This window comes from Rhinatrema bivittatum, chromosome 2 (genome assembly GCF_901001135.1).
Source record: "Rhinatrema bivittatum chromosome 2, aRhiBiv1.1, whole genome shotgun sequence".
In the NCBI taxonomy this organism is placed as follows: Eukaryota; Metazoa; Chordata; class Amphibia; order Gymnophiona; family Rhinatrematidae; genus Rhinatrema; species Rhinatrema bivittatum.
The window spans coordinates 525,860,445-525,882,456 of NC_042616.1; the positions used below are offsets into that span (position 1 = coordinate 525,860,445).

Sequence of the window (22,012 nt, forward strand, 5' to 3'; positions counted from 1 at the left end):
GCAGTTAACTGAGGGAAATGTTATTTCTTTCTATTTTTTTTTTTTTTTTTTTGCCTGGACCAATGTGATATACACATTCAGCCTTCTTCCAGGATCCTTGGGAAATATGGGCATTGTACATGGTTAGGTAGGGTTTCAGGAAGGGCTTTAAATACTTTTGATTCTTCTGCAGAAAGCCAGACGATGTCAGGAAGACATTCAACCCACCCAAGAGCAAACCGAATGACGAAAGACCCAGTCACACCTCTTCCCAATCCCACAACCAAGAGGAGGAGTTTTGTATATCTGTTGTTTGTTCTTGTTGTACAAGATTTAACAAAGAGAGATAAAAAGCTTTAAGCACTACCTTTATATTAAAAAAAAAAAAAAGACATTTAAAAACTGCTCAATTGTTGTGCTATGGAAATTAAGTTAAATCTCTGGATAACACCATTTGCAAGAGCATGAAAATGAAGACTGAAAACTAATATGTAGATGGATTCACAATCACTCTCTTGTGCTCTCCGAAGCCACTATGTAATAATCATGGGTGAGGAAATCATTCCAACCTTCAGCATTCATGTAATTCTTTTTAAAATCAGTGCTACATGCAGATTATTATAATCAAAATGTCTTTAAAAATACCAACACTGCATGGTCTGTGATACTCCTCCATTTTGACATTTTTCATATCTACTTCCAGAAGGAAAAAGGTCAGATTGGGAATAGATACGGAAAGTGCCTAAGAGGCCTGAGTTCCGTTGTCATTTACGAGCTCTGAAACCTGTCTTGTCTTTCTCTTCCACCTGGACTGTGAAATAACAATGCTTACGATGCCCTGGGCAGACTGTCTGAGGGGGAGAGGAATGCGTTACATGGTAGGGGTCGATTGCCCATGTCCACGGGAAACACTTTCTCCAAAAAGATTCTGGAGATGGCAGCTAGCAAAGTGACAAAACAAAGACCAGACATTACCTTACTGATGTGGAACTCAAGTCTTCTTATGTATCGTTCAATTGCTTTGATTTGCTGGACCAAGAAAATAAACAAAGTTACGTTATAAATTGGTTTGCACATATATGTTCTTCTCATTTCATTATTTAGATTTCTTAATCGTCTCCGTTCAAAGAAAGCACTAGAGGAAAGTTCTAAATTCACACGTTTACTGAAGCAGCTCCCGGACAGATGTTGCCAAACGGCTAGCCTGTGCCCTGGCATGATCTCCTGCTCCTTCCTGAGGAGCAGCTGCAAATGTCATGTTGGTAGGGGGTGCACCCTGTGTTTTTGGGTTTGTTTTTTTTTTTAATTTTAATTCTTGTTACTGAGCAAGCTTTTCAATATCATAATCACAATACGTCAAAGAGGAGAGGCTGGTAAAACAGGTGAGAATAACAGTATGCAAGTGGAGACATCATCCTGCACAATTTGGGCTGTATCGCATTTTAAATACTGTTGTCCTCTTGACTAGATTAAGCAAAGGCTTCATGATTAGCACTAGTGAGGAGATATGTCATAAGTGATAGAAAGACCTCTTCATGCTCATCAGCTTTCACTTTTTCCCTACAAGTCCCTAGTTTGGCATTTTTAAACGTAATTGCTGATTGGCAGCCAGGCTTCTCTTGAAGAAGGGGAAACTTTGCTTCCAGAGATGTAAAATGGGTTTAATGCAGCAAATAAAAAAAGCATGCATGTTTGAGATTTTAAGGTCTTCGATGCCCACCACAAAAAGGATTACAGAATCCACCAGGAAGCACCTTAGCCACAGAATCAATGGATGCAGAGCTGGTGTGGTGGTTCACTGGGGGTGCTGTGCACTGCCTTGCAGAGAACCCAGGTTCTAATTCCAGCTCTATAGGCTGGATGGGGCTGGGGATGCTGCAGAGGCAGTAGACGTGGACCCCTGGGGCAACACCTAGAGGCCAGACTTAGGATCACATTAGCCAGGTTAAGGGGTGTGGGGGTGTGGGGGTGGGTGGGAGAGCTACAGTTTGCAGCCTTTGACCGAAAGCCGTCCCTGCGATGGCTGGGCCAAGTTGGAAGGAGGCTATAAAAGTAGGCGGACACGCCCTGGATAGTTGTGAATGAAGGCTCCTGGTGCTGTAGGTCAGCAGAGACCAGTTCCGACTGAGATGAAGGCCCAAAGGTGCAGGTAGAAACGGCTAGGCCAATAAAAAAGAATCACTGTGTCTATGTGTGTTTGCGAAGGGGGTGTGAAGAAAGAGAAAGGTGCTGGAGGGAGAGGAGAAATGGTTGGGTGACGAGAGCCTGGCACAGGAAGCATGTTGACTTAGCTTCAAACTTCTTTCTCCCTTTTCTTTTTTTTTTACAGCTAGTTATGAAGGTGCCCGACCCAGGGTGTCACTGTGGATCTTCCACCTCAGAAGCTGTATGCATGGTATACACTGTGAGAGAAGTTGTACATTTTTTGGTCCCTTCATCAGCTGCACTCACATAAAGTCAATTGCATTGGGGAGGCAATGTGCTATAGAATGGAATATCATTCATTTCAATCTAAATGTGGGAGTGGTATGTATTTACTCTTTGGAAGGTCCCTCCCTGTTCTGGACCACATATCTTGGAGGGGGCCAAGTCACAGTCTGAGGAGCAGGTCGATTTTTTCCTTTTGAATGCTAGAAGATGCCAAGATTTGGAAATGAGTGTTTTAGAAGTAAATGTGTCTAGTATACCAGATTTATATCAAAAAATAATGTTGGCAAAATACAAAAAAAAATCCTCCATTAGAAAGTTTAGTTTAATCTCTGATTTTTTGGTATTGCATGCTAATCTAACAGCATGCATGACCTCCACCCATCTCTCTCTACATGTCGTGTAACTTCTCTTTAGCAGTTCTGTTCAATTAGCTAACTTACCTTATCTAGATCATACAGAACACCCTGCAGATAAAGAGAAATATGAATTAAAATATTTCATCTTACATTTTTGGTGTGATTGTTTCATATCCTATCTTGTACAACAGGCTTCTTGTTCCTTTATAACACATACAAATACATATAAAATAAGACAATATACCCTGCAACAGATACAGTGGATTTCATTTATAGGAAAAGTTTTCATTAGACCATCTTGTTAAAAAGAAACAAAGTCCCTTTCTAGGGAAGTAATTCCAGTTGTCAGACTATTTTGTGTGCATACATGGTTTCTGTTTCCTAGATGACCAACTTTCTGTACTTATTAGTCATTGCTCTGGGGGAGTGAGAGACTCAGAGGATGCCGTTTTGCCACTCTATGCGTTCTGCTCCTGTCGGCAAGTTGCGAGGGAGAGAGGCCAATTCCTACTGCATCCACTGGTGTTTCTGGGTTCCTGCGGCTCTGACCACTTCTGGGGCCCTCTCCATATAAAATCTTTAGAGGTGGCACGCCGCTATCTGGTGCGCTGAAGCTGCACTCCAAAACGGAAGGGAATGGTAAGGACTGTCCCACCCAGCCCTGCTCACCCCCTTCCATGAACCAGTTAATAATCTTGGACTCCTTTTCAGTCCAGAGACTTCAACCTGGGGTTTGTCAGCAGGGTGTTTCTAACCCTGCTCCATCAGAGTCACGGTCTTCCTTAGCTCAGGAGCTCTCTCTCCACTTCAGGCTTCTAATTCTCTGGTATCTGGACTAGGAGCAGAGAGTGGTTTGGGTGCATCTTTCCCTCTTACCCCTGCTGGTAAGCCTATTTCAGCTAATGAGGCAACAGATTTAGCTGTCCCTCCAGGAAGAGAATTGATTTGTGCATCTAAGCCTGAAGTAATAACTGCCGATGCACTACAGACTGCCATTTCTAAAATGGAAATATCTTTATCTACCAGGATAGACTCTTTGCTGGTTTACTTAGGATCATTTACCTCTGTAGTTAATATTCATTCTCAGGTCATAAAAGATCTTGATAAGAAAATAACTAGTGAAGATCAACATTGTTTAGTCCTACAGGAAAATAATATTTCTTAGTGAAACATATTGTGATTTTGCATTCTAAAATTGAAAATCTTTCAAATTATTCACATCGGTTGAATCTCCATTTTTCCAGGATTTCCCAAATGTCCAATTATTTCTCCCTTGGAGATGCTTAAGAGGTTCTACCTAGATTTTCTAAAATTCTCTGATTCTGTACCCAAAATTGCAAAGGCGTTTTACTTGCCTGACCATGGTCAAGGGACTACAATTGAGGAAGAACCTAATGTTAATCTTAATTTAGCTGGAGAATTAGATTTGATCGCTTTTTTAGAACAATCTCAAAGTGATATGGTAGAAACTGCTACTCTTATGGTTATTTATTTCCAGGCATCTGACAAGCAATTAACCTTAAGGCTTTTTTTTCTCTAAAAGACATTATTTATGGGAAAGAAGATCTCTATATTTCCTGATGTTACTAGGGAAACACAATCTAGGAGGAAATTGTTTCCTGCTTCAAAGCCTAGGGGTTTAGCTCTTGAAGCCCAATTTTTATTAAAGTTTCCCTGTAAATGCTTAATTAAATTCCAAGGTACTAAGTATATTTTGCATGATCCTGTACAACTGGAGACCTTTTTGCAAAATAGAACTGTTCCGACTCCTATTGTTTCTGGGACCTGTACATTTTTGCTATAGCTGTTTCCTTAGATATATGATTTCTAATATCTCCTCCCTCATAATGTAGACTAAGTAATGTAATTTCATATACTTATTCTTATTTTGTGAGATTTTTGTTTTTTCTAGATTTTCATGATATGAACGAAGTGTTCTTTTTCAAGATTCTCTTGATTGTTAATTTATTTTAATTAATAAAGAGGTAATAAAATAATTCATAGCTCCCTTACACAGGGGCCTATCTGCTAAGCATTTTCCCCATATAGACACAAAATGAGAAAAACTCTATAGTATATCTGGCCTTAAATCTTTCATGTTTGTAACATACTGGGTATGACTCAAACCTTCCTCACTGGCACACGCCATGTGCATGTAGGCTGCTATATAATCCTCAAAAATCCCAGATTGGTGGTTTTGATTGACCAGGTTGGGTTTTTCCAATGTTTAATGTCCCTTCATATGGGTGATGGCCATCTGTGCAAAAGGATTGAATTTATCTTATTTTTTAATTTTAATACAATAACTGACCAATGGAATATAGGAAAATTGGTTCTTACTTGCTATTTTTTTGTTCCTGGAATACCACAGTTCAATCCAGACAAGTGGGTTTTGCATCCCTACCAGCATATGGAGGCAGAGAATAACAACTTTTCAGGCAGGAGGAAGTGACATCATTGGGCTGAATGGCCGCATGAGAAGTGTGCTCCTCAACTAGCCAGGAATAAACCTGAAATTTCAGGGACTGAAATCGGAGTGGAAGAGCTGAAAGCTGTGGGATAAGTCACTGAAATCAAGCGGGATGGCAGCGAAACGAAAATTGGTCAATTTTCATTGCTTCTCATATAAAAAAGCTGGAGAGCGCGAGCAAGACGCAGGAGAGCGGGCCGTGGGTGCAGACCCTCAAGATGGCGGCTCGGATTCGGAGGACGCGTTCAATGTTCACAACGAAACAACCCCGACTTGCTCTGAATTTTCGAGAATGGTTTGGGGCCCTACGCCAAGATCTTAAAACCTATAAAAAAAAGAGATGCAGGAAATGATGGGAGAGTTTCCGGAGGAAATGGCTTCATTGGGGCACAGGATCGATGATCTCGATGTGCGGGTAGAAGCGCAGGCAGAGACAACAAAGCATATGCAAGAAGCTTACTCTGACTTATTGGACGAAAATCAAGGTATGAAATCTAAATTAGTTGATTTAGAAAACAGAGCATGCAGAGGTAATCTCCGCTTCAGAGGATTTTCAGAGACGCAAGAAAATCAGGACTGTGCTGCTCTAATACAGCGCTTTTGCCTGTTTCTCTTACAAAGCAGCGAAGATTCTGAGGCAGAGCAGATGCCTACCATTAAATTTGATTGAGCCCACAGGGCCCATAGAGCAGTTGGCACTAATCAGGCTAGAGACATTATTGTTTGTTTTCATGATTATACCTTGAAAGAGAAAATAGCTGGCTTGGCTAGGAAGCAAATGCGATGGACTTGGGAAAGCCAGGAAATATCAGTGTATGCCAACCTATCCCAGGCCACACTTTAGAATAGGCAGGAGCTCAAGGAGGTGACTGCCTTCCTAAGCTGATGACGGGTTCACAGCCACCTTAATAGCACAGATAAAAGATTATAATTGTTTAAATGATACTGGAGAGCTAGCACCTCCGATAGTTTGGGAATCCTTAAAGGCATTTTTGAGGGGAATATTTATCTCTAGGGCTACTTATGTAACAAAAAGAGATGCACAAGAGGTCACAGAACTGAGACAAAAAATTTTGAGCCTTACTCGAGAACATCAAGCCATGGGTAAGCCAAAATCCTGGCTCCTCTTATCCAAAACCCGAGGTGAACTTTGAAGATTAGAGTCAGCCAAGATGGTACATCTTATGCACATAGCTAAACAGGACTACTTTGAAGGGGGAAATAAGGCTGGACGACATTTAGCCCATAAATTAAAGCAAATTTCTTATCAAAACATAATAGCTAAGATTAAAAATGAGAAGTGGGAACTCTTAACGAATAATACTGATATCCGTAAGAGATTTTTGAGTTTCTACAGCACACTGTACTCTTCAAACGGAAGTGATCGAGCAATATTTGGAAGGGGTCAGTTTACCACGCTTATCACCAGAAGCCCAGGCTATATTAGATGCAGAAATATCCACGGTTGAAATCCTCCACTCTATTAAAACACTAAAAATAGGGAAATCACCTGGACCCAATGGTCTTACTGCAAAATTCTATAAATCCTTCGCTCCTTATATAGTAACGTACTTACGGAAAGTATTTAATTATCTAAGAACAGGGGGGCTCCTTAGCACCAAACTCTAACTTTTATATGGTATAACGATTCTGCCAAAACCGGGGAGGGATCCAACCGCTTGCAGGTCATACAGACCCATTTCGTTACTGAACTTGGACCTCAAACTCTTAGCTAAAATCCTAGTGGAAAGAATGAATAAATACTTAACCGACCTCATCCATCAAGACCAAGCGGGCTTTATGCCTGGCAGATTAGTGGGAGACAACATACGTAAACTGATTAACATGATGTGGTGGGCTCACGAACATAAGATTGAATCTATCTTTTTATCCATCGATGCTGTAAAAGCGTTCGATTTGGTTCATTGGCCATTTCTTTTTTGTGTTTTGAAGAAAATGGGCTTTGGGCCTAGCTTTTGTAAGTAGGTAAAGGGTTTATATACAAATCCCCAAGCTTGTCTTAAGATTAATGGCGGATACTCGGACCGGTTCCAAGTGAGCTGCGGAACTAGGCAGGGTTGCCCGCTATTGCCTCTCCTTTTCGCCATTTTCCTAGAACCACTAGCCACCACCATCAGAGATGATGATGCAATTTCGGGTTTTACTTTCTCTCAGGACACATTTAAAATTACTTTGTTTGCCAACGGCATAATGTTCTCCATGACAAACCCACATGATTCCCTAACGGCCACTGAAAACGATATTAGAGAGTTCAGCGGGGTGTCAGGATTTACGGTGAATTGGGAAAAATCAGAGATCTTAAATTTAACCTGTAGGCCCAACCTCGTTAAACTGCTAAAGACACAGCATCCATTCCGTTGGGCCTCCCAAAACCTCAAATATCTTGGCATTTGCATCTCATCTCATGCATCGGACCTTTTCAGTCTGAATTATACACCTCTAATAAAACAAATTTTTCTGGATCTGGATAAGTGGTATATCCTCCCTTTTTCTTGGCTGGGTCATATAGCGACTGTTAAAATGAATGTATTGCCTAGATTGTTGTATTTATTTCAATCATTGCCAATTCCCATCCCTAATGATATCCTAAAGCTCTGGCAAAGGAGAATATTTGGGTTCATCTGGAAAAGGAGGCCGACCCGGGTCAGCAGAAATGTCCTATATCAGAGTAAGCTTGACGGAGAGTTGGGAGTACCCAAACTTATGTGGTACTACGTGTCGGCGCAACTATGACCTCTAATAGTGTGGCATCAGGTCGTTGAGGTCAAACATTGAGCAACTATTGAACAATCACTGATACCTGCCATGCCGCTGGCAGCATTAGAGTGGCAACCCAGAAAGACTTGGAAATCATGTCCGCGAATGCTCCCTACTATGAGACACATGTTAAAAATTTGGGATAAGTGGAAGGCGAGATTGATGGGAACTAAGGATTGCTATCACCTTTTGTATCTGTCCCACAGTACTTCCTTCAAGCCTTGCCTAGACCTGAATTCTTTTTCAAAATGGCACAAACGGAGTTATCCGATTTAAAAATCTTTGGGGGGGAGATTTACTTTTGTTTGGATTGGCGAGTCAGAAGTACAATCTTCCTCTAACTGAATACCTGGCCTACTATCAGATACGTCATTTCTGTCTAAGCAACCAGATAAAGGCCAACTTGGGCAAGGGGAAAACCTTGCTTGAAGGCTATTGTATGGCTTCTTCTCATGTCAAAGGACTGATTGCCAAGGTCTACCAGTTGTTAAATATGAAAATTACTTGTACCCCAACTCATATCAGAGCTTGGAACAAAGATCTCGCAAAAGACTACTCAGAGGATGAATGGGCACAGCTTTACAGCCAGTTGAGCAAAGCCTCCATGTCCGCAATGCTAGTAGAAAATGGATATAAATAACTTTATCGGTGGTATCTAACTCCTGAGCGTCTAGCGAAAATATTGCCGACTGCCAAGGGAACTTGTTGGAGAAGGTGTACCTCAGTAGGCACATACCTGCACATGTGGTGGTCGGGAGAATGTGTTAGGCCCCTCTGGCGACAGATTGAACACCAGCTGACCCAAATCTTGAAACAACCTATTGGTCTTCATATGGAAGCGGCGTTCTTAAATAATGTCGATCAAAATCCCCAGTGCTCACAATATCCTTTTATCATACAGATGTGTATGGCGGCAAGGCTTGAGATAGCTAGAGTGGAAGGCGCCTCATTGCCCGTCATTGAAGACCATACTGGCACGAGTAGATTTTGTGTGTACCATGAACCAGATGACAGCAGTAAAACATCATACCTTGAAAAAGTTTCAAACAACTTGGACATCACACCTTGAGTGGGCTTCCACTCAAGGTGTGAAGGCACGGGTGATCAGACATGATGAACTAATGACAATAGAATTAATCTGCATTTGACTCTTCAAAATATTCGATCTCCTTTTCTGAAAAGGACCCTCAACTTCAACAGCTACACAGGATCCTATCTCGATTGAGACTCCTTCATTGTTAATTTTCTCCTTTACTATCCTTTATCGAACTCCTATGGGGGTGAAGCCTGTTTTTTCGGCGGAGACCCAATACCTTGATTGTTAATTCTTTGGGACTAAGTGTGCAGGGAGGGAGGGGGGGGGGGTGTTGACAGGGTTTGGGTTATACATAACAGTTTGTTTTACTTTTCTTCATACAGTGTGTATTTTCATGTATAATACCAATAAAAATATTCACAAAAAAACCCCAAAACACTTTTCAGGCACTGCTATATAGCCGAGAGTGCCATCTGCAGTCCCTCAGAATTGACCTGTACCCAAGCCAAGATGACTATTTTCCAGGATTTCTCCCTCTAGAGTGAGCTGAGGATTAAAGTTGGAACCCCCAACAAATCTGAACCCTCAACTTAGGTTAATGAAAAAACTTCCAGCCCCTAAACTGCTTAAACTTTGTATAATGTTGTTCAAATTCTGCATCACTCATTCAAATTCTGCACCACCAGCAGCATCCAGAAGCAGGAAAGGTCTTTCGGAACAATAAGGGGACAGGAATCTGGACTGATCTGGGGTATTCCAGGAATGAAAATTAGCAGGTAAGAACCAATTTTCCTTTCCTGTTCATACCCCAGATTAGTCCAGACAAGTGGGATATACCCAATCCCTTCTACACTGGTATGAACCAGAAAGACCCACACGCAGCACACTTTCACCAAACATGGCATTCTCTGGAGCCCGAACATCCAAATGGTAATGTTTGGTAAAAGTATGTAAATAAGACTAAGTTGCTGCTCAACAAATCTCCTGAGGAGATACCAAATGGTGCTCCACCCAGGAGGCTGCCTGTGCCTTAGAAGAATGCGTCCACAGCCCCTCCAGAACCTATCAACCCCTACAGATATAGGCCGAAATCCAATGCATGTCCAAAAGTTGAAGCTTCTTCACATGGGGCAAATCAGATGTCGGGTGCAGAAAGGCTGGCAATTCCACCGTCTGACTGAGATGAAAGGGAGATACGACTTTGGGTAAAAAGGAAGGAACCATTTGCGATGAGACTCCGTTGTCTGAAATCTGCAAAAAAGGATCTCTGCATGATCAAGCTTGTAACTCTGAAATTCACCTAGTCAAACAAATTGCCACCAGGAACATAGCTTTCAAGGTAAGGTCCTTCAAAGATGCCCTTCTCAATGATTCAAAAAGAGGCCCACAAGGTACTCAAAGAGCCAGATTAAGGTTCCAAGATGGACACATCCTATGAACCAGAGGACACAAATGTGTTCCTTTAAGAAAGCGTACGATGTCCGGATGAGACGCTAATGGCCTCCCTTGAAGCCTCCTCAGGAAACAGCCAAAGGCTGTTACCTGAACTCAGAGAATTATAAGATAAACCCTTTGAGAAACCATCTTGCAAAAAGGCCAAGACCTGGGCAACGTCGACCTGCAAAGGACCCCATACCATAATTCAAACATTCTCCACACTCGGATATATGCCAAAGTAGAAGATGACCTCCTAGGCTGAAGTAGAATAGTAATCACCAGTTCCGAGTACCCCTTCAAGCGGAAGCATCGCCTCTCAAAAGCCAGGCTGCTATACAGAAGCGATCCGCTTGTTCTGAAAACATGGGCCCTTGCATAGTAATCCCAGCAGGTGACTTAACCGGATGGGACCATCTACTGTTGGATGAACCAGATCCGCTGTCACCAGGATCACTTTTCCTGGATGTTGTTCGATGCGACGTAGCACCCAACCTATGAGTGGCCACAGGGGGAAATACATACAGCAGAAGTCTCACTGGCCACGTCTGTACTAGAGCGTCGATTCCTTCGGATCCAAATTCCCTCCTGTGGTTGAAAAACCTGATCGCCTTGGCATTTCCCCAAATTGTCATGAGATCGAATTGGGGCTTGCCCCACCTGCACCAAATGAGGTCAACAAACTCCTCTGACAGCTCCCATTCCCCCAGATCCAACTGTTACCTATTGAGATAATCTGCCTACACATTGTCCACTCCTACCAATTGAGAAGCTGCTAATACTGCTAGTTGTCTTTCAGCCCAAAGAGCACCTGAACCTCCTGAGCCACTAACCAATTCTCCATTCTTTGCCGATAATTGATGGAGGCCACTGTCATCGTATTGTCCAAGAACATGTGCAACACATGCCTCTGAATCTGTGGAAGGAAGACAACCTGTCTCTTTTTCCAGATGGTTGATCGACTAGGGCACCTCTACCAGTGACCACTGATCTAGGGCCACCGATCCCTGACATACTGCTCCCCAACCACTGAGGCTAGAACCACCCAGTCCAGAACTTCCAGATCTACTCCTTTCTCCAAACCTGGGATGCGACAGCCACCACAAGAGACTGGATCTGGATTCCCCCTGGAGTGGCAACGGTAGCTGAAACTCCTCCGACAACGGATTCCAACAGGACAAAAGCACCTTCTGGAGAGGTTGCATGTGAGCAAAGTCCCATGGCACTAACCACAGAGTAGACGCCATGGAACCTAGAAGTTGTAAATAATCCCAGACTTTGGGAATAGACAGATTCAGCAACCAAACTTGAGCCTGCAACTTGACATCCTCTCTGGGGTAATAAGCCCCCAGATATTCCATTGACTGAGACGGCTCCAGGTGGCTCTTTGCCAGGTTTATCACCCAACACAGGAACCTTAGGCATTCCGTTACTCATCGGATGCAACAGTGATACTCCATCTCTGACTTTACCTGAATGAGCCAATCATCCAGGTACAGATGTATTAGAATCCCTTCCCTTCTGAAGCTGCTGCCGCCACCACCACCATCACTTTCGTGAAAGTTCTTGGTGTAGTCGCCAGCCCAAATGGAAGCACTTGAAACTGAAAATGCTCTCCCAGCATCGAGAAGCGCAGAAACTTTTGATGATCTGCTCGGATGGGAATGTACAAGTACGCTTCCATTAGATCAAAGGAGGCGAGAAACTCCTTCTTGCGCACCACTGCAATCACCGTCCGCAGCATCTCCATACAAAAGTGCAGCACCCACAAGGACACATTGACCCTCTGCAGATCTAGAATGGCCTGAGAGGAACCCTCCTTTTTGTGAACCACGAAGTAAACCGAATATCTTCCTTGCCCTTGTTCTGCTAGGGGAACCAGGATGATGGCTTCCAGGCGCTGCAGCCTTAGTAGCATGTCCTGCACAGCTGTCCGCTTGATGGTCGAAGTTCAACGGGTCAGCACATAGGCTTCCTTAATGGAGCTTGAAAATTCTAAGGCGTAGCCATCCCTTATCTCTTCCAGAATCCACTAATCGGAAATGATTTTGGTCCACTCTTCATAAAAAAAGGATAACCTCCCTCAACAAATTCCAGGCAGGAGTGAACCAGCTCACCTTCATTGAGTGGACTTAGCTCTTCTGGTGCACTGTCCGGAGCTATCTCTGGCCAGTCTAAGGGTCCCTCGAAAGGACTACTGCCTTCTTGAACCCTGTTTCTGTGTGGATCTGGAAGAACTCCTATTGAAGCAGAACCTCATTTTCCAAAAGTGGGAGTGCAGCGGAAAGGTCTTCTTGCCAACCTTCTTATCTTTGGGCAACATGTTCCCTTTAGATTCTGCCAAATGCTTCATTAGTTTCTCCAGATCTTCCCCAAACAACAGTCATCCTTTGAAGGGGAGATTACAAATCTGCGCTTTTGACCACACATCCGCTGCCCAAAGGAGTCTCCAGGTGGCTACAGTGGACACCATATTCCTGGCAGACGTCTGAACCATATCGTACAGTGCATCTGCCACATAGACCACTCCCACCTCCAACTGAGCCTCCTGGTTGGAATCAGCAGAGGCCCCTGATGTCTTATCCTGCACTTTCTGCATTCAGCACAAACAAGCTCTCTGCATTAGGCTAGCACAGACTGCAGCTCAAAAGCTTAAAGCTGAAACCTCAAACAGTCTCTTCAACAAGATCTCTAGCTTCTGGTCCTGGACATCCTTTAGCACCACCGAACCTGCCACTGGAACGGTCATCTTCTTGATTACTGCAGACACCGCCGCATCTACCTTTGGAAACTTCCAACCCTTCAAAGTGTCATCTGGCAAGGGATATAACCTGGCCATAGCCCTGGCCAACTTCCGACCTGCCTTTGGGAAATCCCATTCCCGGTCAATCAGCTTCTTCACCTTCTTCGGCAAAGGGAAAGCTTTGGCGGTCCATGCAGTCCACCCAATACCGGGTTCATATCCTCATTGTCCGAATCCTTCTGCATGATCTTGATCCCCAGCTCTTCCAGCACCTGGGGAATTAGAGGCCGCAACTCCTCCTTATGGAACAATCTCACCACCCTAGGGTCATTCCCTTCTGCGAGAGGAACCTCCTCTTCATCAGGGTCACTGCCCAACGAAGCCTTCCAGGATCAGCGCCCGGGTCATCTCACGGATCCAGTGGAACATCTCCTTCTGAACCTTCCGAGGAGTCTTCCTCCAGCCCAGACAGGTGTCCCAGGTCCAGCAGAGGAAGAATGCCCCCTACCTGGGTTGCGCCTCAGCCCGAGGCTTCGTAGACGAGCTCTGGGATTTCTGGGTGGCTAACCACTTACTTGCTCTTCTTTCTTAGCGAGATAGACCTCATGTAGCAGCAACACAAAATCCACAGAAAAGCCATCAGACACATTGGCTCCCTTTTCCACTAGGTCTTTTCCTGTCTCCCCATATCCTCTACAAGCCCTTGCTGTACTGGAAATAGTGGGGTCTCTGAAGTCCCTATCCATTGCAGGCCTCCTGCCACATGGAGGCAACATGACTGTTGTCTCCTTCGACAACCCCCCTTCCCCCCCGGGTCCTCCTGAACAGGTCCTGCCGAACAAGTGCAGCGCCCATCTGCTGAGCCTTTTGCTGAGGTACCTTCTCCTCCGGAGGCACAGCCAGTGCATAATGAGGCCCCATTGAGGCGCAATCGCCTCACACCACAGGCCCGACAAATTTTCCCATGCTCCACAGGAGGCGCCATGACTCTGTCATGGCCCACGGTAAAAATAACCCTAAGTGCGAAGAAAAACGCTGCAACGCTGCTGCAGGCACTATCCTGACCCCAGGTGCTGCTGCCGAGCTGCACGCGTCCCTTCTCACCCCCGAGGAGCTAATCGCACCTCACAGCCAACCGCCGACACAGCCGAAAGAAGGCCTGTGCAAATACTCTTTTTTTTTTTTTTTTAAAGTGACAGCAACCCAGAGAGAAAAAGGAAGATATACTTTCCTGTTTCTGGGTGCTCCCGGCTGATCCAGTTGATGGGCATGTGAGAAGGCCTCAGGGGGAGCAAGAGAACTAGGACCCCTGGCATTCCCTCCTCCTGGAAATCGAGGGTCGAGCTTGGCTAGGGATTACCAACCCCCCCTGCTCGCCCTGCTCAACCCGAGGGCTGGCCCACAAAGGAACTTAACACCTTGGGAAGCACCAGTCTTCACTTCTTCCCATCTTCTTCTCTTCTCTTTTTTTTTTACTATTTATTTATTTATTTTTTAAATTAAAGTTCAGACTGCAGGTTTACACCTCTACCATCTGCTGGAGACAGAGAAATACTGAGGGACTGCAGGTGGCACTCTCAGTTATGTAGCAATACCTAAAAGGTTTTTATTCTCTGCCTCCAACTGCTGGTAGGGATGCAAAACCCACTTGTATGGACTGATCTGGGGTATGAACAGGAACTACTCATTATTTTATAGCTATAAAAGTTCTATAATCAAAGTATACCACCTATATCTATGCATTAGTTTGTAACTGATTGTTATTTGATTGTTTGTTTCCTTAGTATGTAAACTGCTTGGATTATTTATACTTACAGTATATTAAGTAAAATAAAACCTAAACAGAAACCTATATTTGAATTACTATTCTTTTATTTTTACAAGTTCTGACAGCAATATAATGCTAAATAAGTAATCTATAGTAAAATGCTGAAAAATCTTTCCAAGATAAGCAGAGATGCTAATTGAATATCTGACAGCTGCTATTCCTGACTGGATTGCAACTTTCTAATGTGTTGGTCAGTGACTTGCATGTGCAATCGTCAATTTTCTAGCAAGGCTGGATACCTCCTCATTGCTTCTTTTCTTGTAATCACCTCAGTGCATACACATAGGTTAGAGGCTACTGATGGGTCGGGACCATACTTGTAGGTGGGGGAAGGGAGAGTGTAAATTGGAATGAATGCACTTGGTCCTACAGTTTGGGGGTGCCCTGTGCTTTAATCCTCTCCCTCATCCTTCCCTTCTGCCAGCAGGAGGAGAGCATTGCTTCTTACCTGTTTGCGCCTCCTTTTCTGCTGGCATCAGTCTGAATTCTGAACCACGCAGGGCAGGTTGGTGCCATCTTAAGGGCCCTGTGTGGTTCAGACTGAAGCTGTCAAAGGAGGAGGCAGAAAGAGGTAAGAAGTGTGCATGGGAGGGGGAAGACATATAAAGAGTATCATACTGAACTGTCTTTTTTTTTTTTTTGGGGGGGGGGGGGGGGGGCGGTTAGCTGGAGAGATGTAACCTGCACACTCTGACTTGCTCCAAGCTATGTAACCACATTGGATCATCCCTGCTGATGGACTGTCCTCTGAAACACTTCCCTGTGAGAAATGTCCTCTGAAGCTGTACTCTGAAATGCTGGTAATTCTGACATCTAAATCCAGGCTGCCATCTTGTTTTCTACAAGTGGAACTTCCAGCTTGCTAGGGTATGGCGTCCTTCTTGTTACATAAATATATTCTAAAGCTTTGAATACTGAGCTGCTACCTACCAGCCGAGAGTTTGTCCTCATGTCTTTTAACTGTGTGGTCAGTTTGTCCAACTCCTTCTGGTGAACTTCCAGATACTCACTGTTGACATATTTCAGACAGGAACACATTATAGAAGCTCTTTTAAATAGAGCACTCTCAGAGAAATAAAACAAATTCAGAATAAAATAAAAACTATCAGCTAGATATACGGGCAGTTTTCATTTGAAACTGATCTGCAAGTTCTCACAAATGATGCATGTATTTTGCACCTCCTATTTTTGTAGGTGGCTGATCAGGAATAAAAGAGCCTTTCTGAGGACAACTTTCAGCCAGCCCAACGTACTGGGGAAATGCCTTTGTCCTTCCCATGTTTAAAAGATGTTTGTGCTATGCTTTTGTGAGAAACACTTTTGCTCACCTCCCAGACCTTGAGATAAAACATCCTGTTATTCTGTTTCCCTCCCCAAAACCAATATACGGACAGGTCATATTAAATAAATATTAATCTACACACAAGTAACATACTTGTTGAGGATCAGTTTACAAATCCCTCTCCCCCTATTCTCTCTTTGCCAGACCGTGTGGCTGATATAATAATTTGCAGAGCATGAAAGCTGTATGCCGGACTTTGGTGCTCAGTTTCTTAATGCACAAGCTAATTTTCTTTTTTTTTTTTTTTTTTAACTCCTGATGCGGTAAGCTAATGGGATGCTAATGCACCAGGAGTTCAAAAATTCACAAATGTGCAGAAAATGTGCATAAAGACAAGGCTGATTTATTTAAAACATTTCTATGCTGCATTATCCAAGGTCCTTAGCAGCTCACATCAAACATTCATAAGTACAGAAAATACAAAATAGATCACATACATGCTTGAAGATGAAATAAAAATACAACTCCTTGGGCAAAGAATGTCTTACCTAAAGCACATAAAACATGGTTTACTTGCAAAGCAGGTTTTCTGCACATAAAATACCGACTATAGATCCCAGCACTAGAACTCCAGCTTCGGCTTGTAGATTAACACCAGTGCTGGAAACTTTATGCCATCTCTGACCAGGAGTAAACTTTTCAGCACTCAGAAAGCAGCACGAGTTAAGCCAGAGCACCTCTCTACCCTGGGGGTTACTAGCATGGGATTTCCATATGAGGGCGCTAAACAGTGCGTACAGTTCTACCCACACACTTTGTGCGCAAAACTCCTTGTTGCATCAGGAGTAAAGCTTGCACACAAACAAACGAGTGCATGACTGTAAGTTCAACTATTGAGCGCACCTCAGACCATCAGGTCCTATCTGTCTGTAGTAAGGTCATCTGTGCTCATGCCCTGCCCTGCAAATTGCAAACAATATAAAGGGCTTCATTGATGCTGATTGGCTCAGGGTTGTCTTCCCATTCTATGTCTGGGAAAAAAAACAACCCTTGATGAATGGCTCTTATGCAGTTTATCTTTCATCACATTCTGTGTGAGCTTTCAGTGCAAGTGAATCAAACATCCTGAGTACTTAGCAATATGATGTTTGAAGGAGATCTTAACCAAGGATTTCACGATCATGTGGTGGTGGGTGGGGGTGCTGCCTTCCCGTCGCACTCTCTTTAAATGATCATTGAGGGTAAACTCTGGCCTGTTGAGAATAGTAAAAGCGCTTACTCCAGTCCATTCTTTAGGGTCCCATAAACCTCTTCCACCCTTTCAGGCTGAGGCTGCTTTGGAGTGCTGTTGGTTTTGTAGCCCAAATTGTGCATTTTCTTCAGCTTGGCCTGAGGTTTCTTGGGTGTGGCAGAATTTCCGAGGAAAGAGTTGCACCTATACAGGTAATCAAAAAGAAACAAATTGTGACCGATAAACATCTTACAAGAGAATAGCTTTAGGTTCTAATAACTTCTAAAAAGAAACAAACAAAAAAACAAAGTTAACAGGTCTAAGCATGTGTCTGATGGGCAGTGTTTGCTGTCTTGTCCTTGTAACCTGTCTTTCCAGGGAAAGCTAACAGCCACAGGCGCACCCAGAGGACACAACACAACTGATTTAAAATTAGTTGTAATCCCCTTGAGGCAATTCTTGAGAAAAGGCAGAATTATCAAGTGTCTATAAAAATAACTCTCTATTGCTTACACCTCATCTTCTTTAGCAGGCATTGCTCTAGAGCAGAGTCAGGAGACCCAAAATAAGGTGAGGGTAAAAGACTAAAAATGCATTTAGCAGGACTAAAAATTCTAACAATATTACAGAGCATCATGAACAATTCAGTCTGTGCAGATCTGGCCCTGGCAAGAATAAGGTGGGCAATTTCATCTCGCAATAGTCTAATGATTTCTTCCTCTGGTGGCAGGGATCAAAATTCTTCTCTGTTCCACGTCTTAAAATTCAGGAAGAATTTAGTGACTGTCCTAGTCAAGGATTAGTTAGGTATTGATGTTGGGTTGCTGTTGTACCCATCTCTCCCCCAAGGCCAGAAGTCGGGGGCAAAATAAGCAGGCGAAAAATGCCAGAAAACAAGTCAGTTTACTTGTACGGTTTTGAAATGGTGCATCTTCTACCAAAGGACTGAAAAATAAAAGTATTCCACACAAAACTCATGCTTGAAAAATCTTGTGGAATGTCTGCCCCATTCTTAAATTGAGCACTCTCTAAAGAAATATCTCCTTAAAAAAAACTTGACTGTCAATTTATTTTTTTTTCCAAGTTGCAAGAAACTAACTCTTTGGGCAAAAGATGTGCTATTTCAAAACTGGTCACAGCAGCTGATTTGCAGGGTTTTTGCACTTTTTTTTTTACTCAAAATTTAAATCTGGCCCTCAGGGGCCAATGTACTAAAACCAGTGCTAAAACTGGCATTAAATTATAGTGTTGGTTTTATTTTATGATGGTAGAAAAAAAAAAAACAATGGCCCCACGGGCTGCAGTAAGCTAATGACATGCAAATAGACTGAGAGTTAAAAAAGCTTACTAAATGGAAAAAAGTGTTGTTTTTTTTTAACTCATTGGCCATTTGCGTGCTATAAAAATACCCCCCCTCCCCACCCATGTTAAAAAAAAAAAAAGCTAGGCTGAGCAGGGCTCCCTCTCATCCTCCCACTTTCAAAAATGAGCCAGGCCAAGTGGGCTGAACCCCATTCCTCCTACCTCCCTTCAAAAAAGTAAAGTAGCCGCGAGCCCTCAATTGGGCCACCTAAATGACAAACCTTTCCCCGCCCCCACGGAACCCAAGCCGGAGGAGGAGAAGACCTTACTTCCCAAAGCCGGGCTGCTGTCAAGGCCAGGATAGCGCCAAGCTGTACTGGCACTTAATATTAATTGATTCATTCCTTCACTGGCCGCTGATTGGTCCTTCAACTGTCAGTTGTCAGTAAAAGGACCAATCCCCTTTCAGAATTCTTTCTTTGACAGCTGACAGTGGAAGGGCCATGAAGGAGTAAAGAAATGAATATTAAGGTCTTTTCCTCCTTCGGCTCGGGAGGGATGAGATGGGGGAGGGTTTGGAATTTAGATGGCCCAATTCAGGGCTCGCAGCTACTTAATTTTTTTTGAAAGTGGCTGGGAGGGAGGGGTTTTTGGCTCGCTTGGCCCAGCTAAATTTTGAACAGCTATTATTTTGAACTTGGGAGGAGGAGGACCACGCTCACCAGCTTTGTTCCTTTTTGTTAATACACCGTACAGTTTCTCTGCTCTGGAAAGTTTCATTCCTGCATCTGACTAGAAGTTAAATTTCACCTGGTAAAAAAAGGCACGCTAGGCAGTGTTCCCTCCTTGCGTTGCAGAGTAGTAACTAATAAGCTCATCACCCTGCAATCTGCATGTACCTGCGCTAATCTCAGCATGGGTTTGACCTGCTTTACTGTATTTTTTTTCAGCACTAAAACCCCATCTTAATATTGAAGTTACTTAGCGCTGAAAATGGGAGTAAAAATCCATGGTATGGTCAACGCGCTTTATTACATCAATCCTGAAGTGCTATGCTTTCACCTCTACCCATTAACAATACATGCAAAGCCCTTGTAGGATCTTTGCTTGAAGACTAGAAGATGAATGGAAAATGATGTTGGGCTGCTGACCTTCTCTTCTATAACCATTCCTCACAACTCGACTATTGACATTTGTAGCTGACTACCAGGCTCTGAAATGGATGCCTTTCTTGGTATCTACAGTTTGCTCAAACTTCATTAGCCACATTCCTTCATTCCGGCTCTAGTTGCAATATGGCAGAGGACTGATTTCAAAGTCCCAGGCTTCTGACTTGTTCTAGCTTCACAGGCCTGTGTTCCGAGTTCTTTGCATTTGTTGATTGCTTTATGGATGAGCATTAGAAAAGCACAGGGGAGAGAAATCTTTCAGAGCAGGAAAAGTTATTTTAATCTATTTGAAAGCCAATGAACAGAAGACCCTAGCAGTTCTGGGAAAGAGCCAAGTTGTCACAGAAGTATGTAATTGTGTACGTTGTTTTTATATGGGACTAAGGCAAATAAAAGCCACAGGCATGATATTTCAATTGAGAGGATGAGAGTTTACTAACATTTTATCTATTGTGGTTTCCTGCAAAAAGCCTTATGCTCATGGTTGAGTTGAAATCAGCAGTAAACAGCTTTCAGTCAGGACATGGGAGAGATTAGAAACAAAGCCTATGTGAAATGCCCCAAAGCTAACTGTCTTTGTTAGCTGAGGATAGAAATTTTTTCCTAAACAAATGCGATAGCGAATATATCTAAATTATGCATTTCATATTTACAGTTCTATCCTATGCCAGAATGCTTGGCATCTGGGTCTCCTTTCCCCTTCCTCAAACACAAAGACCAAAAATACCATAAGTGTATTATTTTAGGGACCCCAATCTCTCTATCTTTTGACACTCCAAGCAGGGCTCCTTTATTTAAAAGAAGAAAGAAAATAGTAGTCTATTATAGGGATGTGCACAGGGTCAGCATATGTTGCATTCGGTATTCGTATTCGTCAGGGGCAGATACGTTGCATTCGGCAAGGGGGGCCCCCCGATACGTTCATGCGTTCATTCTTATTCATTTCCTGGCTAAAATTGAATTAACTACAACCCCTCACAACTTACCAAAACTCCCTGGTGGCCGTCTAAAGGAGCGAATTTAAACAAACCCCCCACCCTCCTGACCCCCCCCAAGACTTAACAAAACTCCCTGGTGGTCCAGCGGGGGGTCCGGGAGCCATCTACTGCACTCACGCCTTCAGCTGCCGGTATTCAAAAAGGCGCCGATAGCCTCTGACCTTACTATGTCACAGGGCTACCGGTGCCATTGGTCAGCCTCTGTCACATGGTAGGAGCAATGGATGGCCGGCTCCATCTTGTGCTCCTACCATGTGACAGGGGCTGACCAATGGCACCGGTAGCCCTGTGACATAGTAAGGTCAAAGGCTATCGGCGCCTTTTTGAATACCGGCAGCTGACGGCGTGAGTGCAGCAGATGGCTCCCGGACTCCCCGCTGGATCACCAGGGAGTTTTGGTAAGTCTTGGGGGGGTCAGGAGGATGGGGGTTTTGTTTAAATTCGCTCCTTTAGATGGCCGAATAAGTCGGTGAAGATTCGTTATATTCGTGGGGAATCGCGATACATTTTGCTTCCCCACGAATACAACGAATATGGCCCTATATGTTGCGGATTACCAATACGTAGGAAACGAATGCACACCCCTAGTCTATTATTCATTTTTTAGTTGGGTGACCTTGCCACGAGATTGCATTCACGATTACCTGTGACTTTTTTCAAATGAAGAAATGTACTGGGTGGGGCAGACAAAGAAATGTGCTTCACTTCCAGGACTACAAACTTTCCATAATAATAATAGTAATAATAATAATAATAATAACAACAACTGCTGCTGTACTTGCCTGGATCTTCGTTCCGGAAGACCACTAAAGCCGGCAAAGGATTGACTTCGAAGAATTCCATTGGGGCCTCCCAGGGAGAATGACTGGGACCCTACGGACATGATATCTGGAATCCTGGATGATATCTCTGCAAAAGAGCACAGGTGGGAAAATTTAGGCACAAAGCAGTTGCGGCAGCAGAGAAACAAATCACA

At 43.6% G+C, this 22,012-nt stretch overlaps 1 protein-coding gene across 7 annotated transcripts in view; it reads right to left on the reverse strand.

Moving 5' to 3' along the window:
- The window catches only part of RIPOR2 (RHO family interacting cell polarization regulator 2), a 214,043-nt gene that overhangs the window by 117,960 nt on the left and 74,071 nt on the right, over window positions 1–22,012 (reverse strand). For all 7 annotated transcript variants that reach the window (XM_029590784.1, XM_029590787.1, XM_029590785.1 and 4 more), the window contains exons 2-6: window positions 21,819–21,945; window positions 17,616–17,771; window positions 15,985–16,063; window positions 2,850–2,873; window positions 955–1,008 (exon numbers count right to left, since the gene is read on the reverse strand). In XM_029590784.1, the coding sequence (XP_029446644.1) occupies window positions 955–1,008; window positions 2,850–2,873; window positions 15,985–16,063; window positions 17,616–17,771; window positions 21,819–21,945 (440 nt within the window). The remainder of the gene's footprint in view (window positions 1–954; window positions 1,009–2,849; window positions 2,874–15,984; window positions 16,064–17,615; window positions 17,772–21,818; window positions 21,946–22,012) is intronic.